At 44.5% G+C, this 19177-nt stretch overlaps 1 protein-coding gene across 3 annotated transcripts in view; it reads left to right on the forward strand.

Moving 5' to 3' along the window:
• Nucleotides 1-19177, forward strand: part of LOC135912773 (monocarboxylate transporter 5-like) — a 60935-nt gene that overhangs the window by 23025 nt on the left and 18733 nt on the right. For all 3 annotated transcript variants that reach the window (XM_065445310.2, XM_065445311.2, XM_070533577.1), the window contains exons 2-3: nt 11231-11520; nt 11806-11949. In XM_065445310.2, the coding sequence (XP_065301382.2) occupies nt 11250-11520; nt 11806-11949 (415 nt within the window). In that variant the 5' untranslated portion in view covers nt 11231-11249. The remainder of the gene's footprint in view (nt 1-11230; nt 11521-11805; nt 11950-19177) is intronic.

Below are 19177 nucleotides of genomic sequence, written 5' to 3' on the forward strand. Positions count from 1 at the left end.
CGAGCTTCAAGAATTCTACTATGGTCCGGACTCGGTCCTACCTCCAGCCTGTGCTCTTGGCGGATCCTGGTGACATGTTGCGGAAGGCAAGAACTTTCTACCATTCCCCTCCTGTGACTCCTCAGCCGAGCTGCGGCTCATCCTAAAGAAGCAAGCAGCGACTGATGCTCACGGGACCTACGCTGTGCAGCTGCATCGCACCACATGTCAAGTAATTGTGACCGGTCACGGACCTTACTGTTGTAACTAATTGTTTGGTTGTGTGAGAACATCTAGAGTTGCATAAACGTTTTTGTTAGGTATGACACCTGCTTGAGTTGGTTTGTCTGCGTTATGCTTTGCTTTAATTATATACATGTTTCCTCAACAATCGACTTCGTTGTTTCTCTTACCCACAGTGGATTAGTCTGAGTGGCTGCCAAAACAATTCGAATCACGCAAGCAAACCGGCTTTAGCCTAAGCAAACCAAAACTATAGCAGCGTGTAATTGCCCACAACGAATGGGAACCGACGATTACGTTGGCTAACTTGGTCTTCTACCTACAGCGCATGGTGAAGGTGTGGCATGACAACCACGCGGAAGACCTTGACGATTGGGACACGTGCCGACGTAAGCTGAGGTACTTATTCGGCCGTCTCCCCGGGCTGAAGAACACCGCTAAGAAAGAACTAGCGACCCGCGCCAAGCCGTCCACAGAATCACACGTCTCTTACATCCAGGTCGTGCTGGTTCTGTGCACTAAGGGAACAGAGCCAACAGCGCCAGGGCGATATGGGCTGAGCGAGGCAAGGTTGGGAATGTACTGAAAGGGTCACTGACGATGCTTTCAACCTGTCATGTGTAAAAATTGTAAAACTGTGCAGGACCTCACAAAAGAGCATCAACGCTTTCAGGAGGCCAAGAGCCACAACATTGCAACGTAGTTCACACGTCTGCCGAACACAGCTGCGACATGCTCTTGTAGTGAAAGGCTAGGAGTGCAGCGACCATCATTATCGGTGGGCCTGACACGGATAGTGCTGCGAGAACTGGAAGCCATGGCTCCTGCAGCCCTTATGTCCCGCCTTATTGAGCAGAACATCTTGCCTACAGCAACATTTGTGCAGGCAATAGACCATGAATAACTCACTAATCTTGTACATTCTGTATGTGCCGTTGCCCCTTCAACGCTGTCCCACTCTGCAGTGTCCATCTTATAGTTTGAGGTATCCTGCACGTCCGCGAAATCCCGCCGAGTGGCGAACCGCAGACGATCTGCCAGTCTGTTTTCCCTGCCGGCGTATTGGTCACGTGCCTCGCTATGCTAACAACCATACTGTCTCCTCCCCTCTGCGTCCGCCATTCACCAGTTATTATCGACCCGAACAGAGCGAGTGTCGTTGCCAGCCTCCATTGGCAACGAAACAGCCAAACAATGGCTCTCATGATACTGGGAAGTGTCCCTCGTCGTCATTCCGATGTCACCAGTCTCATTCGCCACCAGCTCGTTGACCATCGTCTGTATCACCACAGGCTCGTCGCCCACAGAACCCGACGCAGCCCCGACGCCCGTCTCCGGAAAATTAGGCGCTGCAGCTCCCGGAGGTTATGCTGCATTGGATACTCGACCGCAAAACCCTCTGATTACTTTGCCGACAAAACAAAGCCTTGTGGACGTTGTAGTCCATGGCGTCAGTGTCCCAGCACTCATTGACACTGTCACAAACATATCCGTGATGACTGCCTAATTGCGCCGATCTCTGAACAACGTTCAGAAACCCGCTGTATAACGCACTCTTCGCGTCGCCGACGGAAAAGCGCCTACCGTGATTTATATGCGCAGCTTTCGCATTGTCATCGCGGAACGCCTGACGACCATTTTATTTCCCATTTTGTAACAATGCCTTCACGACGTTCTCCTTCGCTTAGACGTTTTATCGTATCATTCAGCCCTGTTTGATTGCGCGTCTAGTGTCATTCAGCTTGAACTGCCCCACGGCTGCTATAGTAGTCCACCAGTCACACAACCACAGTTTTGCTTTACCGAAGACATCCGCCTGTCGCCTCAACCTCCTACATACATGACTGTACTGTCGTTCCCAAGGGTTCCTGATGGCGTCTATGTACTATGTTCCCCTCTAACATACTGCTTCACAGAAATTTGACCATTTCCCATACCCTGCTCACTGTTACAGGCAATCAGACTTCGCTGTCGCTCCTTAATTTTAACTGCTCGACTCAAATTTTTTCCCCGAGGCATGTCTTTGGACGACATCTAGCCTGTTGTGTGATTGCGACACATAGGCTCTTGACACAAAAATTCCTTCGCCCTCTACAGGAACTTCCGATTCACCGACTCTCAGACGAAATTACCAAGATGATTGCTCTTGATCTTCCGGCAGAACCTGCTGACCTCTGCCATCTCTTTGAAACTTAGGATGACTTTTTTTTACATTGACGGCCCCCCTTCAGCCCTGAAATCGGTGGTCGCACATCGTATTTACACCGGAGACGCCAACCCGATAGGTCGCCGGTCGTAGCGTGTTTGACATGCTGAACGACAAGTGATACAACTAGAAGTCGGTAAGATGTTGATTAAAGGCGTTGTCGAGCCCATTTGCTCTCCGTGGGCGTACACTGTTTGTCCTTTCCAAGAGAACGACGGCATTTGGCGCGTTCGTGTGGATTACAGACACCTCAAGAAAATCACACACTCACGGATGTCTACCCATTGCCGCGTATTGATGACTCCTTGGACTGCTTGTGCGCTACCCAATATTTTTCATCAATAGATCTTCGATCAGCCTATTGGCTAATATCGGTAGCTGGCTGTACCGTGAGAAAACTGCCTTCCTAACACCTAACGGCCTCTACCATGGTTGTGCTGTTCGGCCTTTTTAATGCCCCTGCGACCACCGAATGACTGATGGACTCCTTACTTCGCGGCTATAAATGGTCCACATGTTTTGTTATCTAAACGATGTCATATTCTTTTCATCAACTTTCACGAGTCATCTAAAGTGGCTATCGGCTATTCTTGCTGTTTTTCGACGCGCGGGCCTGCAAATGAACTCATCTACGTGCCCCATAGGACGTCACCAAATTACCGTTCTTGGCCATCCCGTCAGTGCCGCTGGCGCTCAACCCGACCCTGACAACATTCGTGCTGTCGAGAACTTTCCTATTCCGCCTTCCGCCGCACACGTTAGAAGATTTGTTAACGTAAGCTCGTATTTCCTTCGTTTTATCAAGAATTTCCGTTCCCCCAAGAACCGTTCCCCCACTCACCGACTTGAGAAGGGCGTTGCTGTCGCATGGGGCCTTGCGCAAACCAAAGCCTCCTCCACCCTCGTAGTCTTCTAAAGGCTTCCCAATCGCTGGCTCATTATGATCCATCTGCCGCCACTGAACTTCGCATAGATTCCAGTGGCTATGGAATTGGAGCTGTACTTGTTCAGAAAAACAGCGCGGCGCTCTAAGCATTAGACCACGGCTCCATGCCTCAGTAGGTGATACCGAACATCCCTAAGAATTTCCCGCGTGCAAGCCAGCGCGTTGAGACGCTTGGCACGTTTTGTTGCAATGTCATTCATTACAATACTGCACGCACTTATTCGCCGTCATCCATATTTACACATAACAATAAAAATACAGTCGATTAGATTTCAGGCGTTTTTTGAAGAAAATCACTCACACTAACTGTACGACTTCCCGTAGCATTAGAATTTTAAAGCCAGGAGGCAAGATATATCTAGCGTGCCATGTTCTAATCAGGCAGATCGGTGCACAGTAGACGCTGTATTTGAAGACCTCAGGTTAGACAGCTCTGCCTGCCGAAAGGAACTGTAAAACAGCCTACGCAGACTGTGCAATCCGCACAGACCCTACCAGCTTGCGCCTTCGTTTTCCCACACGTAGTGGCCATTGTTGGGTGACTAGAGTAGTACCAACTGCTCCAGCGTATCTGCAGTGAGGCGCTATGCCCCTTATATAGACTAAACACACCCCCTCTTGATGTGAGAACGGCGGCCGACGAGGTTCAGCGAAACGATAATGATAATGAAGCAAGTCGGGCCCGCATACGCGCGAACACCCCTCCGCTGTTCCAGGTAAATCTATTATGGTGCTGCGTGTCCCTTACACGGTGTCTCTCAACGCCGAAGCGCGCAGACATGGTGCTGCACGAATTGGAGGCCGAGGCTGAGAGTCATGGTCGACCAAACCGTGCACTTCAAAAGGGCGAAATGGGTACCGACGTTGTGCCCGCCATGAACATCCCGCAATACAGGAACGCAAGATTGACCCAAGGCGACAATCAGACAATTTTAAGTGATGCCCCTCGTAGTCAGAGTTCTCTCTGTGGACGTGTCTACCCACGTCACACCACGCTTGTTTATTTGGCAAGCTAATGTTTACATTAATTCATGCTATCACTATAGCTACGACCCTTACCCTTCGCGTAATGTTCTGTTTTACTTCTTTATTTTCAAAATACTGCAGGAAGCAGTGCTGCCCAAACAGGAGAAGTTCCTTCTTTTTTTTACATCATGTACAATAACAAAGAATTCACAAAGGCATTTAAGTTTGTACAATGAACACCAGATGCTGGTAAACAATTTTACTCTTTAATTGTGCACGGAAAAAAAGACTTCTCAAACATTTTTGTCCTCGCAAGGTACGGGTGGATAACATTCGAGTGATTAATTCTAGTAGACATGTGTACGGGAAAGACAAGTTCCGCGTAGCAGCCCCATTCTGTTTTGATAGATGAAATAAAGCATTTTTAGTCGCAATCTATCGCCGCACACGCAGGGGCTGCAGATTCAGTCGCTGCAGCATATAATAATAATAGTAATAATAATGATACTTCATTGGCACAGGAATTCCGCCAGCACTAATACATAATAGGTCTGCCAAAGCCAGATTGGACTTGAAGGGCAAAGCCGACAGACAGCGTTTGACACAATGTAATATCGCGGATACAAGATACGTTAACAGGAACGGAAACATAAGAGAAACACGAACAGCAATCAGGAGGCAAAATGAAAACAAACTACGTACCCTACGCTGAAAAGTAACATAACCCAGCGTTCTTAATACACAGCAAGAAAACATGCATCAGGCGTTTGTGTATTACTTAAAAACTATCAATTATCCTATTGACAACAGCCAACAAAAAACAATCGAAATAGGAATAAAACAAGAGACAGGAATATACATATGATAGCTGCAGGGAACAAAGCACTGAAAGGAAACAAAATTACTATTTTCATGCTCTATTCCCATACATCAGTAGGTATATAATGAAATAAATAAATTGATGTACTTGCTCCAGTACCATAAAGTTACGTAGGATTTTATTATACGAAAGTACCAACCGTGTAAGAGATTCGAGGTTAATGCGACGAAGAATTTGCTTTAATTATTATTTTGATTTCCCGCGAAAGGCACTTGCTGGTAGTTTATTGAGAGATGATGGGATGAAGTTTTTATGAGTGCGCTGATTGTACTTAGTAGAGCAGCGAGGCACCCGAAAACGGTCTTTCGGTCGGAGACAACGAGCAGGAACATACTAGATCTTGTATTTGTGCGACCATAAATGCCTCAGGATGGACGCTTCTGTTAGGAGGGCGTTAAAATCTGGCAACCTTAAGGCTTTGAAAAGGTCAGTGCCGGTAGTTAATCCTAAATCATAACCAATAATTTTCACAATAAATCGAAGGATAAAGTTGACTCTATTTTTCCATCAAATCGTGCAGTGACCACAAGCCGTAATCCCATAGCGAAGCATACCATAACCCAAAGCTTGTAAAATCATTTTACGAACGGAGAGTGGCATGTAATATCTGATATTGTATAATGTACCCGAAACTGCACGTAATCTTGAGCATATATGGGCCAGATGTGGATTCCATGCGACGCCTGTGTCGAGGAAGACGCCGAGGTATTTCACTGTTGAAACATGTGGAACGGGTGACCAGGTGCAGGGGGAGCAAGATGAAGAGTGCGCCAGTAATGGAAGATTTAAACCGATTTTCTTGGAAGGATTATGGAAACATATAAGCTGTGTTTTCGAGAGACGTTCACTTTAATGAGATTGTTAGTGAACCAGTTCATAACGCTAATCGTTAAATCTTGTAAAAGGGAGATTGCATGTGAAAAACGGGGATCTTGAGACAAGATAACTGTGTCGCCTGCTTACTGAAATGTAAAAGTAGGGATAGCAGCGGTGAGGTCATTCACATATAGATTGAAAGGAAGTGGACCTAATATTGATCCCTGAGGTACTGCGGCTTTTATTGAAGTTCTTTTACTTCGGTACTGCTCAATAAAGATTAACTGCGTTATATCCTCCAAAAAAGTTAGAGAGTTGTTTAAGGAAAGGCCCACGAATTCCCATCAACGAAAGTTTATATAAGAAAAGTCTATTGCAAACACTGTCGAAAGTGTTGCTAACATCAAGGAAAAGAGCAAATACGGCCTCGTTAGCATCAAACGCTCAATTTATAATGTCTGAAATATTGTCTAGGAGAGCCTGTGTGCCTCTGCCTGGGACGAAACCATATTGCATACTTGAAATAATGCTACTGGCATCAAGGTACTTCGACATGACTTGCAGCAGGTGTTTTTTCTAATATTTGAGAGGTACACTGCAGAATTGAAATTGGGCGATAATTTTCGTATCTATTTCGCGCACCACTCTTGAAGAGCGGTATGATTATGGGCTTTTTCATTTGTGTAGGAATAATACCACTGGTCAAAATGTGATTCAGTAGTGATAACAGCACATATTTAACAACATCGAAATTTCTGCGTAACTCCTCCACAGAAATGCCATCAACACCCGGTGATTTACCAGCTTTTAGATTAAAAAGAATTGATCTGAAATCGAGTTCTGATAGAGAAGGAAGGTGTGCAGATTTGTATACGCTGTTTCCTAAGGTAAAGTGATCAGGGCGTGGTTTAGCAGTACCAGAAACGTGCGATAAGTATGTATTAAATTCATTTGAAACAATTGCCCCGTATGCAGAAAAATGGGACTCAAGTGGTAACAGGCGGCCACCACGTTTGGATATACCTCTTAATTCGTTTGCAAGAGACCACGTCTTTTTCATGTCCGGACGAGCTTCTTAGAATTTTTGGCGCATATCATTTCGCTCTGCTAGCCGAATCATGGAATTATCTCGACTTCTACATGTTTTAAATTTCAGTAGTAGCTCCAGACTATTTGGAGCCCGTTTAGCTGGGGCCCACATAAGGTCTTTTTTTTTTAATTGCCGCTAATATTTGTGGCGATAACCATTTGTTCTCTTCGTGACGTAATCTGACTTTTACAAACCGGGTGCATTTATTTCTGTAACTGCGGAGAATCTGAACAAAACGGTCGTATAAATCAACCGGAGAGAGTGTATATGACATGAACTGCCAGTCATGCTTTGTGATGCATTCGTCAAGGAGCTTACGATCAACAATGCAAATTTCCCTTTTCATGCTGCTGACATTCGAGGGTTTGGCACTTTCTACAAGACGATAACAGGCGAAATTATAATCAGCGGCCTTGGTTTCAACAACAGCTGCCTGCATCGCAATATTGGAGCACTGAACATTAATATGGTCAATGCAGGATATAACCAACTTTCCACACAGAAATTCTTCGCGCATTGCTTGATGTGTAATGCCCTCTAATCCCCAGTTAGATAAGAGATCGAGATAGTCAGCAACAGGTGGCAGAGTGGGGCGGAGGGTGTCAATGTTAATATCGCCTAGCACACAAATGTTTTCGTCGAGAGATAGGGATGACAGTGCTGTGTCAAGTTCGGATAAGAATAAGTAAACATTACAACAAGGTGGCCGGTGAACAGACAAAAGAGCTAATGAAATCTCAGATGAGCATAGTGGCAGAGCAACAACTTCAGCTAGCGAAAAGCAAAGCGGCATTTCTGATACAGACCACTTAGCTTTCGCAAATACGGCCACGCCCCCTCCTTTAACAGGTGTATAAGATGAAGTAACAGAAGTAACAGAAGTAACCGATGAAGAATATTCATAGTCAGATACAATATATCTAGCAGCGAGGCGCTGAATTCGTCCTACTTGCGCAATATGTTTAACGTAGTGTGGGTTCCACCCCATGAAAGTGCACTCAAGGACTGGTCGTACTATAGTGCAGTATGCCTCGAGTTTAAGACTTGATGGCAGAAAGCAAAATTTTTAAATGCTGCTGTGCAAACGTTCTTAGATATTTAGTCCTGTATATTTCACTGACATTCCTGACTGAATATTGTTTATTAGCAATGCAATACATTTGAGACAGTGGCTTTTTCTTCATGGTTATTGTCATAGCAACTGTTTTATTAAAATCGATTTGCATGCTGTTTCGTTCTGATCAGTCCGCAAGTTTACAGATGTTCTTGTTCTGTAGTGTTTGACAAGAGAAGCTATTAACAACACTGTACATCACGCAGTCGTCAGCGAATAATTTTACTGTAACAGAATGTTCGATGTCGAAGCAATACCGTTTATATAAATTCCTTCAACATTCCTTAAAACATTCCTTCACGAGCAAGACCTAGGCCAGGCGTTGGGTTTCCAACAAGTGGCAGATCAGAATTTTGCAAATATTGAACATCTGGCCGTGTAAACACTTGGTGAAAAGAAGTGTCGAATTTATTTACAATTGAAGTAAGGTTCGTACACCTGTGAGCAAAAGTATATGGACCACAGTGTCGCCGAAAAGAACTGAATTTCTTTGCAATTAGCACACATAAACGGAAACTGACCAGTGCGCTGGAAAATTCGTAATGCCAAGTTGGAACTGCAGTCTTTCATTTCAAGTTACATTCACAGACAGAAGTGAAACTGAGTTTTATCGCGCAATTCGTTATCCGCATACTTCTGCTTACTGGTGTACACATGTTACCATTAATCCTAAGCATATTCACACACGCTTCCGGGCCCGACAAGTATCGCCAGAAATTCTCAGGAGATCCCTTCAAGAAAGCTGTGAGAGTTTGCCCATAAAGTTTACTAGGCGCGAGCTTCAATTGAGTAACCAGCTGTTCTTTAAAGGCGGTTACACTGACGTAGTTTCACCCTTCCTTTTTTGTTTAATACGACGCTTAAGATGGAATATGTCCCGAATAATCCATAGGTTCCGACGGTTTGTAGTTTTCCTACGCAAAGGAACAAACATCGCATTGCATGATAAGACTAATTTCTTGAACTCGTTCCAAAGATGAGAAACATCACCACCATGCACAAAATCAGAAAGCGAAAGGTGCTTTGCGTCTAGGACAAATTCATTATCTGTAGCACTAAAGTCACGAAAAGTTGTTAACGAAGGAAGCTTTTTTTTGCTATTGATTTTTAGAGTAAACTGAACAATCTTGTAGTGCGACATACCATCATCAGTACTAATTGAGTGATACTCAGGAAAATGTTTCCCAAATACGAGGTCAAGAACCGATTGCGTAGATACAGTGGTGCCAGTCGGAATAGTGACTATTTGTTTCTCAAGTCATGAAAAAGGAAGAATTAATAAGTAGGCTTCCATTTCCTACATTATCGCGCCCCGAGATAGCGAGTGCGTTCCAGTTTAGGCCAGGCAAGTAGAAATCGCCAGTTACCACCAGCTTGTTATTTGGTTTCAGCATGCGCTCTAGGTAAGCGGCCAGCGCTTACAGGTATGACACACAGCTCTTTGGAGGCCGGCAAACCACGCGAAACCACGTAGCAAGTTTTCTGAGTTGAGTTTGCGCCAGATACTTTCATAGTCTCGAATGCCCTAAAGCGCGACACATTGAACGCCACTTTTAATTATTACTGCCACGAGCCCTCATCGTCCTTCGCGGTCACGCCTTATTATTTTGTAGAATAATTTCGTCATCGTTAGTATTAGGTGTAAGCCGTGTTTCGTTTACGGCAAGTATGTGAGGGTTGTAAAGCAAAATAATGTCTTCAACTTGACTGGAGTCATTGGCAAGACTTCTTTCATTAGGCAATGCAATTTAGAGTTCTTTCGTTTCGGGTCAGTTGGGTGTCCGTACAGGTCCGGGTTTATGAAGCGCGACAAGCTATGAGTTTTCTCCGTCCCATACGTATATGTTGCTGTCTACACGTAGTCGGTCATACTCTAGGGAAATCTTTCGCGCCTCATTTTTAAAATTGTTTACCATGCTGCCGAAGGTGAGAACGCTTAGTGAGCCTAGCATCACAGTAATCGTGACAAATCGAGACAACTGCTTGCTTGAGCCTAAAGCAGTTTTTCAACAAACGCACTCTTTCATTGTAGTCAAAGAAATTAACCAGGACAGACAAATTTATCGGTGATTCTTCCTATTTTGTGTATCCTTTCGAGTGTATTGGTTGTGACGCCTAGTTTTACAGAAAACAAGTAATCAAGAACCCGCGTTCTCAAGTCACCAGGACTCTTATTTATTGGTTCGTCAAGGGGGCAAATTATAAGGTTCCTTCATCGACTTCGGTCTTCCATGTCATTTACCTTCCTCTATTGATTGCTTATAACGTCTTTCAGAAAGCTCACATCTCACCTTAACTGAGCCAGTTCTGTGTGTTTAGCAGTGACAGCGAGCACGTTGTTTAGGTTATAGAACCTGTAACATGTTGCTATCGCGTTTCTTGCTTCGACCTCATGAAAAACTGAGATTGTTTGAAAAAATAAATAAATGAAACTGTCCGTTGCCCAGATTTGAACTGAGAACTTCTAGTACAGAAGCCCGATACTGTAACCATTACGTCATTAACGCTTTTCGCCCACAACAGCTGGCTTCATAAACGCATCGTAATTTTGGCATGTAAAACTGCGGCAATTATTTAACATTATTAACACGTCATCATAGGTAATAATGTAGGACAATTCCAACAATACAGCTGTATATAAATGTGAAATGATCCCGAAGTTAGTGCTGTTTAAAATTCGTGGTCGCTTTTGGAAATAATGCAGTAAAAATGTTTTCGAGTCCGACGCTGCTCCCCTTCCCCTATCGCGAGAGCTGACGTCCTTGAAGACTGTGCGCATTGACAGAGCTCTTATATCAACCCTCAACTCCATGACCAGGATTTTGACTTTAGTAGTCTTCAACTGCAGCTTGAATTTTCTTCCAATTGTTTTAATAATCCGCACCTTTCAGCGCTGGATATGTTACCCACGATGAGTGGATGGGTCATGAGTGCTCCTGAAAAGACTTAATAAAGATTTCATTTCATAAATTTTCAAAATTCACTTTTAGGGACTCGGAGACCTGTGCCATGGTAGGGCCGGCGATATCCACCAGCTGTGTGCCACCAGAAACCAGCGCTGTGCGAGAAAGCGCCACTGCTCATCGAGCAACCCGGCCTGCTGAAGATGTTGATACTCGCTGGAGCGTAGCCGTGGCAGCGTCGTTCATCGCTTTCTTCACTGTAGCCTCGTCATCCAATCTGGGGTTCTTCTTCGTATACTTCCTAGAAGAGTTCGGCACGACACGGGAAAAAGCATCCTGGCCAGGCAGCGTCCTTCAAATTATGGGACACGTGTCTGGTAAGCAGTCATGTGCGCACGAATTCTCGCGTTATGAGAAATGTACAGAGCAGCCTTGTGACGGGGGCATACGTCACACGCTAATGCTTACAGCAAAATCAGTAAGGGTGCTACTTCCTTTGCTTACTACATTTGCTTTAGAAAGCAGAGAAAAAATGTAGGTTGTTCAACTTGTTACGTCTCAGGGTGATTACATAAGTCTACACAATAGCCTTTCCTTATTACATTATGTTACAACGGAACAGTTGTAAATTATTTTCTAACAGCACCCGATGTTACTTGCAGGCATAATTGTGGCAGTTCTTCAGCCATTCTTCTCGACCTTTCAAATTGCCTTCGCTGGAAGCATGTTGCTTTGGTTGGGGCTTCTAGCGGCCGTGTTCGCTCCTAGCATACCATGGATGACAGTCACATTCGGATTTCTACATGGTAAGTGACGTTGAAAAGGCTTGGTGCTTTAATATATGCTCCCAATTGCGGTCTGGAGGCAATACACAGTCTGTAGGCAAAACAACACTGGGCAAGTGGAACTACATAAAAGCAGGAAAGTTATAGATGGCGATCCATTCTGAGAAGTGGGACTCAACGAAGAATGATTTAGCAAAAATACCGTAAAATGCAAGCGCTATTCGACGGTAGCACGCAGTCTTGTAAAAGTCAGTTACACACTCCACGAGTAGAATTTTCTGTGCGGACAACTCTTGGGAGAACTAACCCACAGCATATATTTTCGCAGCGACTGGCAGTGGATAGTTGTGTGCTAAAGAACGTGTATTTAGCTAACCGCACATATTTGAAAAAGTGGAAAATGAAAATGAAATATGTCATTCTGCTTCGAAGTTTTTCGGCTGAAGTTTGTGTCTAAACTAAGTGTACATTTCCCGCACTTTGACTGGTGCGTGATTCACGTCCAATACCTTCAGAGGTCCATCAAACCTATGCGAGGAAAGCTCACTGAGATATTCTTTCTCTACAATAGAACGTTTTTCTGTTCTTACGAAGCAGTTCTTTACTACATGCCATGAAATGACGGAATTAACGATTGTCCCGTACTTGAAAGCTATTTCGGAGCGCCTATCTGAGCAGCGGTGCCACTTGCTCCGTTGAAGGGGTCGCTGCGGCTGCGTCTCTTCTGCAGCCTCCCAGATTTTTTTTTTAGTGACACGAAATAAAATAAAGAAAATGAAAAAACACAAGCCACGGCAAAGCCAGAGAAGATAAGAGAATGTGGCCCACATCATCTAACTTGTCTAACTTGTCTAACTTGACTGTGTCGTGCAATTTCACGACACAATCTACAAAAATAATCGAATATTTCAAGAACGCGGAAATATACTAAGCAATTCGAAATCTGAACTATAGAGGCTCTAAAAGCAAATTTTGCAGCTTGAATTACCATAATGATCACGACATTTTACAAAGGGGAAGGCTAACAAATGATAACCACTGTTCACAAAAATAGCATACATGAATACTGATTGCAAAAACAGGTTAACAGAGTAAACAGATAAAAAGAAAAGAGCCTATAAACATACATGTTAAACTGTGGTGCTACAAGGTTAAACTGTGGTACTACAAGCTTTTGCAAAATTTTTCAATTCTGCAATCATCCCGCCGCGTTTGGTCAAAAAAATTTTTTAACCACTCCCGCTTCACCTGTCTGTCATGCGGATTCACGAAAACCGGGCTAGCTCCCAATCTGACATGATCTGTATCCACTGATTACGCATGGTTCGACCGAAGAAAAGAAAAATAATTATTCCTGATTTCACGCCGTTTCATCATTAACCATCTGCTATTGGTCAGAATGCTTCAGGCTGTACCCACTTCACCTATCTGTCACTAGACGTCACAAAACCGCGAAAACTTATTGCGTCAGAGTGACGTGTACACGTTCAAGATGCATTAATATTTGCACGTGTAGTTTATCGTTTTCGGGTGACAGCTTTTCACCATCTAAGAAAAGTTATCGCACAACGCAGGACGCGCGTGCATATATCGGAAGTTTCTCGAATGTTATCGATGATTCTATCCGCTGTCTGTTGTCACCGAACCTTGTGGAATCTCCTTTCATGTGTGTGCGACGCGAATTGCGTAGAACTTTCCGCAAGACACGTGGGCACCACCGATTACTCTGAAACATTCGATAACTCGTATATAAAAGCCAACGCACTTGACCGGCAGATCCGATTTCGACAATTGCCGGCCATGTTCGCATTTCGAGCTGTGATTTGAGAGTAACTTGCTTTTGTGGACACAAGTATGCCTAGTAAAACGCTAGTTTCGTCATTCACAAGATTCATTTCTTCATCATCACTACCACGTGACAATATGCAGAACAAAACTGCATTTTTTTTCTAAATAGTAAGAGACTGTTCCGTTAAGAAAGGAATAAGATATGGCTGCCGCCGATCGCTCAGGCACTGGCTACTCGCACCTTGCGGCGGGCATTGCTTTATTTTCTTATAATAAACCTAGCCCGGCGGCATAACGTTAACAAGCCCTTTTGGGCACGTAGACGACATCACTCTGGCAACTCTTTTGTGAGGATTCGTTTTAGCGGATTTTTTCACTGTCCCTTGTACGTCGCCGCAATTTTAGCCAAGCCACCGCAAGCTAAGTAAGAGAAGCGCCCCAATCGCAGAAGCCAGCCCCTCCATCGCCATTCGGTTATCTTTCTTCAGCGCGCTGGCTCGGCCCCATCGAAGCCCTCTCCACTTGACCGTGCTCCTGGCCTCTTGTCAGCCACTTAAACGAGAAAAACCACTCAATGCAGGCAGTGCTATTCGTTTTGAAAGCAAACAAAAGTGACCTCCTACAAACGAGGGGAGCGTTTCATTGGGCTGTTCGGGCAATGGTGCGGGTCACCGCATGATGCTTGCGTCATCGCTCACATAAATTTGACGTCACGAAATTGGAATAAAAACATATTGGTAGACTTTTACATTATAGGTCCGCTCATCATCATCATCATCAGCCTAGTTACGCCCACTGCAGGGCAAAGGCCCCTCCCATACTACTCCAACTACCCCGGTCATGTACGAATTGTGGCCTTGTTGTCCCTGCAAACGTCTTAATGTCATCCGCCCACCTAACTTTCTGCCGCCCCCTGCTACGCTCCCCTTCCCTTGGAATCCAGTCCGTAACCCTTAATGACCATCGGTTATCTTCCGTCCTCGTTACATGTCCGGCCCATGCCCGTTTCTTTTTCTTGATTTCAACTAAGATCTCATTTACCCGCGTTTGTTGCCTCACGCAATCTGCTCCTTTCTTATCCCTTAACGTTACACCAATCATTCTTCTTTCCATAGCTCGTTGCGTCGTCCTCAATTTCAGCAGAACCCTTTTCGTAAGCCTCCAGGTTTCTGCCCCATATGTGAGTACTGGTAACACACAGCTGTTATACACTTTCCTTTTGAGGGATAGTGGCAACCTGCTGTTCATGATTTGAGAATGCCTGCCAAACGCACCGCAGCCCATTCTTATTCTTCTGGTTATTTCAGTCTCATGATCCGGATCCGTGGTCACTACCTGCCCTAAGTAGATGTATTCCCTTACCACTTCCAGTGCCTCGCTACCTATCGTAAACTGCTGTTCTCTTCCGAGACTGTTAAACATTACTTTAGTTTTCTCCAGATTAATTTTCAGACCCACCCTTCTGCTTTGCCTCTACAGGTCAGTGAGCATGCATTCCAATGGGTCTCCTGAGTTACTAAGCAAGGCAATATCATCAGCGAATCGCAAGTTGCTAAGGTATTCTCCATCAACTTTCATCCCCCATTCTTCCCACTCCAGGTCTCTGAACACCTCCTGTAAACATGCGGTGAATATCATTGGAGAGATCGTATCTCCCTGTCTGACGCCTTTCTTTATTGGGATTTTGTTGCTTTGTTTGTGGAGGACTACGGTGGCTGTCGAGCCGCTATAGATATCTTCCAGTATTTTTACATATGGCTCATCTACACCCTGATTCCGTAATGCCTCCATGACTGCTGAGGTTTCGACTGAATCAAATGCTTTCTCGTAATCAATGAAAGCTATATATAAGGGTTGGTTATATTCTGCACATTTTTCTATCACCTGATTGATAGTGTGAATATGGTCTATTGTTGAGTAGCCTTTACAGAATCCTGCCTGGTCCTTTGGATGTTGCAGCTCGGCCTCCTCCTTAAAAGGCAGCTTCAGCTCGGGTCAGGCACGTACCCAGGATTTTTTTTCGGGGGGGGGGCCCACCACCTCCATCATCATCATCATCATCATCATCATCATCATCATCATCATCATCATCATCATCATCATCATCATCATCATCATCATCATAATCATCATCATAATCATAATCATAATCATCATCATCATCAGGTTTCATGTCCACTGCAGGACGAAGGCCTCTCCCTGCGATCTCCATTTACCCCTGTCCTGCGCCAACCGATTCCAACTAGCGCCCGCAAATGTCCTAATTTTATCGCTCCACTTAGTGTTTTGTCGTCCTCGATTGCGTTTTCCTTCTCTTGGTACCCATTCTGTAACCCTGATGGTCCAACGGTTATCTAACCGGCGCATTACATGACCTACCCAGCTACATTTCGTCCTCTTGATGTCAATTACAATATCTTCTATACCCGTTCGCTCTCTGACCCAAACCACTCTCTTTCTCTCTCTTAACGTTATGCCTAGCAATCTTCGTTCGATCGCTCTTTGCGCGGTCCTAAACTCATTCTCAAGTCTCTGCCCCATATGTCAGCACTGGCAATGATTGCACTGATGCAATGCACTGATTGCACCCCTTACATTTCAATAATAATGGTAAGCTTCCAGTCAGGAGCTGGCAATGTCTGCCGTATGCGATCCAACCTATTTTTATTCTTCTGTGAATTTCCTTCTCATGATCAGGGTTCCCTGTGATTAATTGACCTAGGTAAACGTACTCCTTCACAGTCTCTAGTGGCCGACTGGCGATCCTGATCTCTTGTTCCTATGCCCGGCTATTTATCATTATCGTCATCTTCTGCATATTAATATTCAACCCCACTCTTACACTCTCTCTCTTAAGGTCTCCAATCATTTGTTGTAACTCGTCTGCATTGTTGTTGAATAGAACAACGTCATCGGCAAACCGAAGGTTGCTGAGATATTTGCCGTCGATCTTTACTCCTAAGCCTTCCCACTTTAATAGCTTGAATTCTTCTAAGCACGCACTGAACAGCTTTGGAGAAATTGTGTCTCCCTGTCTGACCTATTTCTCTATAGGCACCTCCCTGCTTTTCTTGTGTAGAATTAAGGTAGCTGTAGAACCTCTGTATATATTCTTACGCGAAGGACGAGCCAGTAAGACGAGAAACTATTTACAGGTTATATTTACAACAACGGTTGCAGCGCTGACCGGTTAGATTCACAGCGCGAGCCCAGTTCGTTCTTCCTCCTCTTTTCTGGAGTGATGGCGCCCACGCAGCTCGTTCAAACAAACAAATACCACACGCATGTAGCAATATTTTTCAAGCTTTTTACGTAAGCGTTCTGTACTCCTTGATTGCGTAGTGTCTCTACGATTGCTGGTATCTCTACTGAATCAAATGCATTTTCGTAATCTATATAAGCCACATAGAGAGGCTTATTGTACTCTGCAGATTTAGCGATAACCTGATTGATGACATGGATGTGATCCATTGTAAGGTATCTCTTCCTGAAGCCAGCCTGTTCCCTTGGTTGACAAAATCCAGTGTTGCCCTTATTCTATTGGAGATTATTTTGGTAAATATCTTATATAACACTGGGAGCAAGCTAATGGTCCTATAATTTTTCAATTCTTTAACGTCTCCTTTTTTGTGGATTTGTATAATGTCTGCATTCTTCCAGTTTTCTGGGACCCTTGCAGTCGATATACACTTCGTATAAAGAGCCGCCAGTTTTCCAAGCATTATGTCTCCTCCATCGTTGGTTAAATGGACTGTTATTCCACCTTCTCGTCCCGCTCTTCATCGTTTTATGTCTTGCAGCGCCCTTCTTACTTCATCGCTAGTTATAGGAGTTTCTGTATCCTGTTCATTACGGTATCATGACTCCTCTGGGTACTGTATACAGGTCAGCTTAGAATTTTTCCGCTGCTTTTACTGTATCTTCGAGATTGCTTGTGATATTATCCCTCTTATCTTTTAGAGCATACATCATGGTTTGTCCTATGCCAGGTTTCTTTTTTTACTGATTTTAGGCTGCGTTCTTTTTTTTACGGCTTCTTCTGTCTTTTTTCTCATGTTATAGTTTCGAATATTAGTTATTTTCGCCTTGTGGATCAGTTTTGACAGTTCCGCGAATTGCGTAACGCTGTGCGGCCGCTAGTCCCATACAACCGCGTAGAGCGCAGGACTCTGCGATTCTAGACGTACTGCGCTCACCGAGAAAGGTTAGAAAACACCCACATAAGCACAGCAGAGAAGTGGCTACGTGAGGCGGTTCGACCGATAACTGTAGAAGCGTCATTCAAAGCAAGTAATTATTCTCCACTTCCGGCGGCGTTTTCTCTACTTCCTTTGTAAATAAAAAGATGTTGATCGATAAATATTCTCATAAACAGCGGTTAACATTTTTATTATTCACTTTTGCTTGCAGTTTGGTTGTTGCGTTGGCTCTCTCCCTTAGTAGATCGCTTAATTTCTCAACTCCTTGCGATTTTTGTTTCCGGTTTCCAATTTTGCACGAAAAGTGCTATACAATTAAGGAAAAACAGACGAGATAACTGGCGACAGTCATCTTGCTTATGGGTTTAAGGGTTATTGCAGGGTTTCATGATGGACGCTCTTTCACATCATGTTATTTCCCACCGTATCTAACCCGTATCACGTGTATATGGTTCCGTGCATCTGCCAGCGTCGCGGTGAGCCGTAACTCAAGGAAATAATGAAGCAAAGGGAAAAGTTAAACGCAATTAGTGTTTTATCCGGCCGCAACTCGTTCCACGAGGGTACAGACCAGCTGAGTAACAGCCGCATCCCTCTCCTGGTCCCAGGATCAGCCTAAACAAAGAAGGTTGAACTAACAAAAGCAACAGCTATGCGCGTGACGGTTGAATAGATGGTCACAACTGAGCGCAGCTCGAGTTAATCGCGCGGGTGCGGAATCTATGAGAAAACTGTCCTTCACATTCGAAGAGATGCCGATAACTACCGCCATCTAAAAGGAGTGAAAAGGCAGCATAAGGCTGACCGATGAACAGCTGACAAGTCTCAACATTAATCTGGCGGCGCTTTAGGAATGTGTGAGGAGTGGTGGCGTGGGTGGGGAAGGGGGGGGGGGGGGGTATGCCACTTGATTTCGGGGGGGGCCGGGCCCCCCCGGGCCCCCCCCTGGGTACGTGCCTGGCTCGGGTGCTCTTATTTATTTATTTATTTATTTATTTATTTATTTATTTATTTATTTAAGATACTTTCAGGGCCCGAAGGCATTACAGAAAGGAGTGGGTGAACATAACAAAACATTTGTGCAATATACAAAGACAGATTCAACGTGGCGTTTCATGAATGCTGGTTTTGAAGGTGTCGGTATCCAGGATGGCTGCAACGGTGGCGGGAAGGTGGTTCCAATCTTTGCTTGTGCTAGGGATGAATGCACTACTGCAAAGTTTAGTACGTGAAGACGGCACACAAACTTTGAAACTATGGTC

Source organism: Dermacentor albipictus, chromosome 2 (assembly GCF_038994185.2).
Source record: "Dermacentor albipictus isolate Rhodes 1998 colony chromosome 2, USDA_Dalb.pri_finalv2, whole genome shotgun sequence".
Classification (NCBI taxonomy): Eukaryota; Metazoa; Arthropoda; class Arachnida; order Ixodida; family Ixodidae; genus Dermacentor; species Dermacentor albipictus.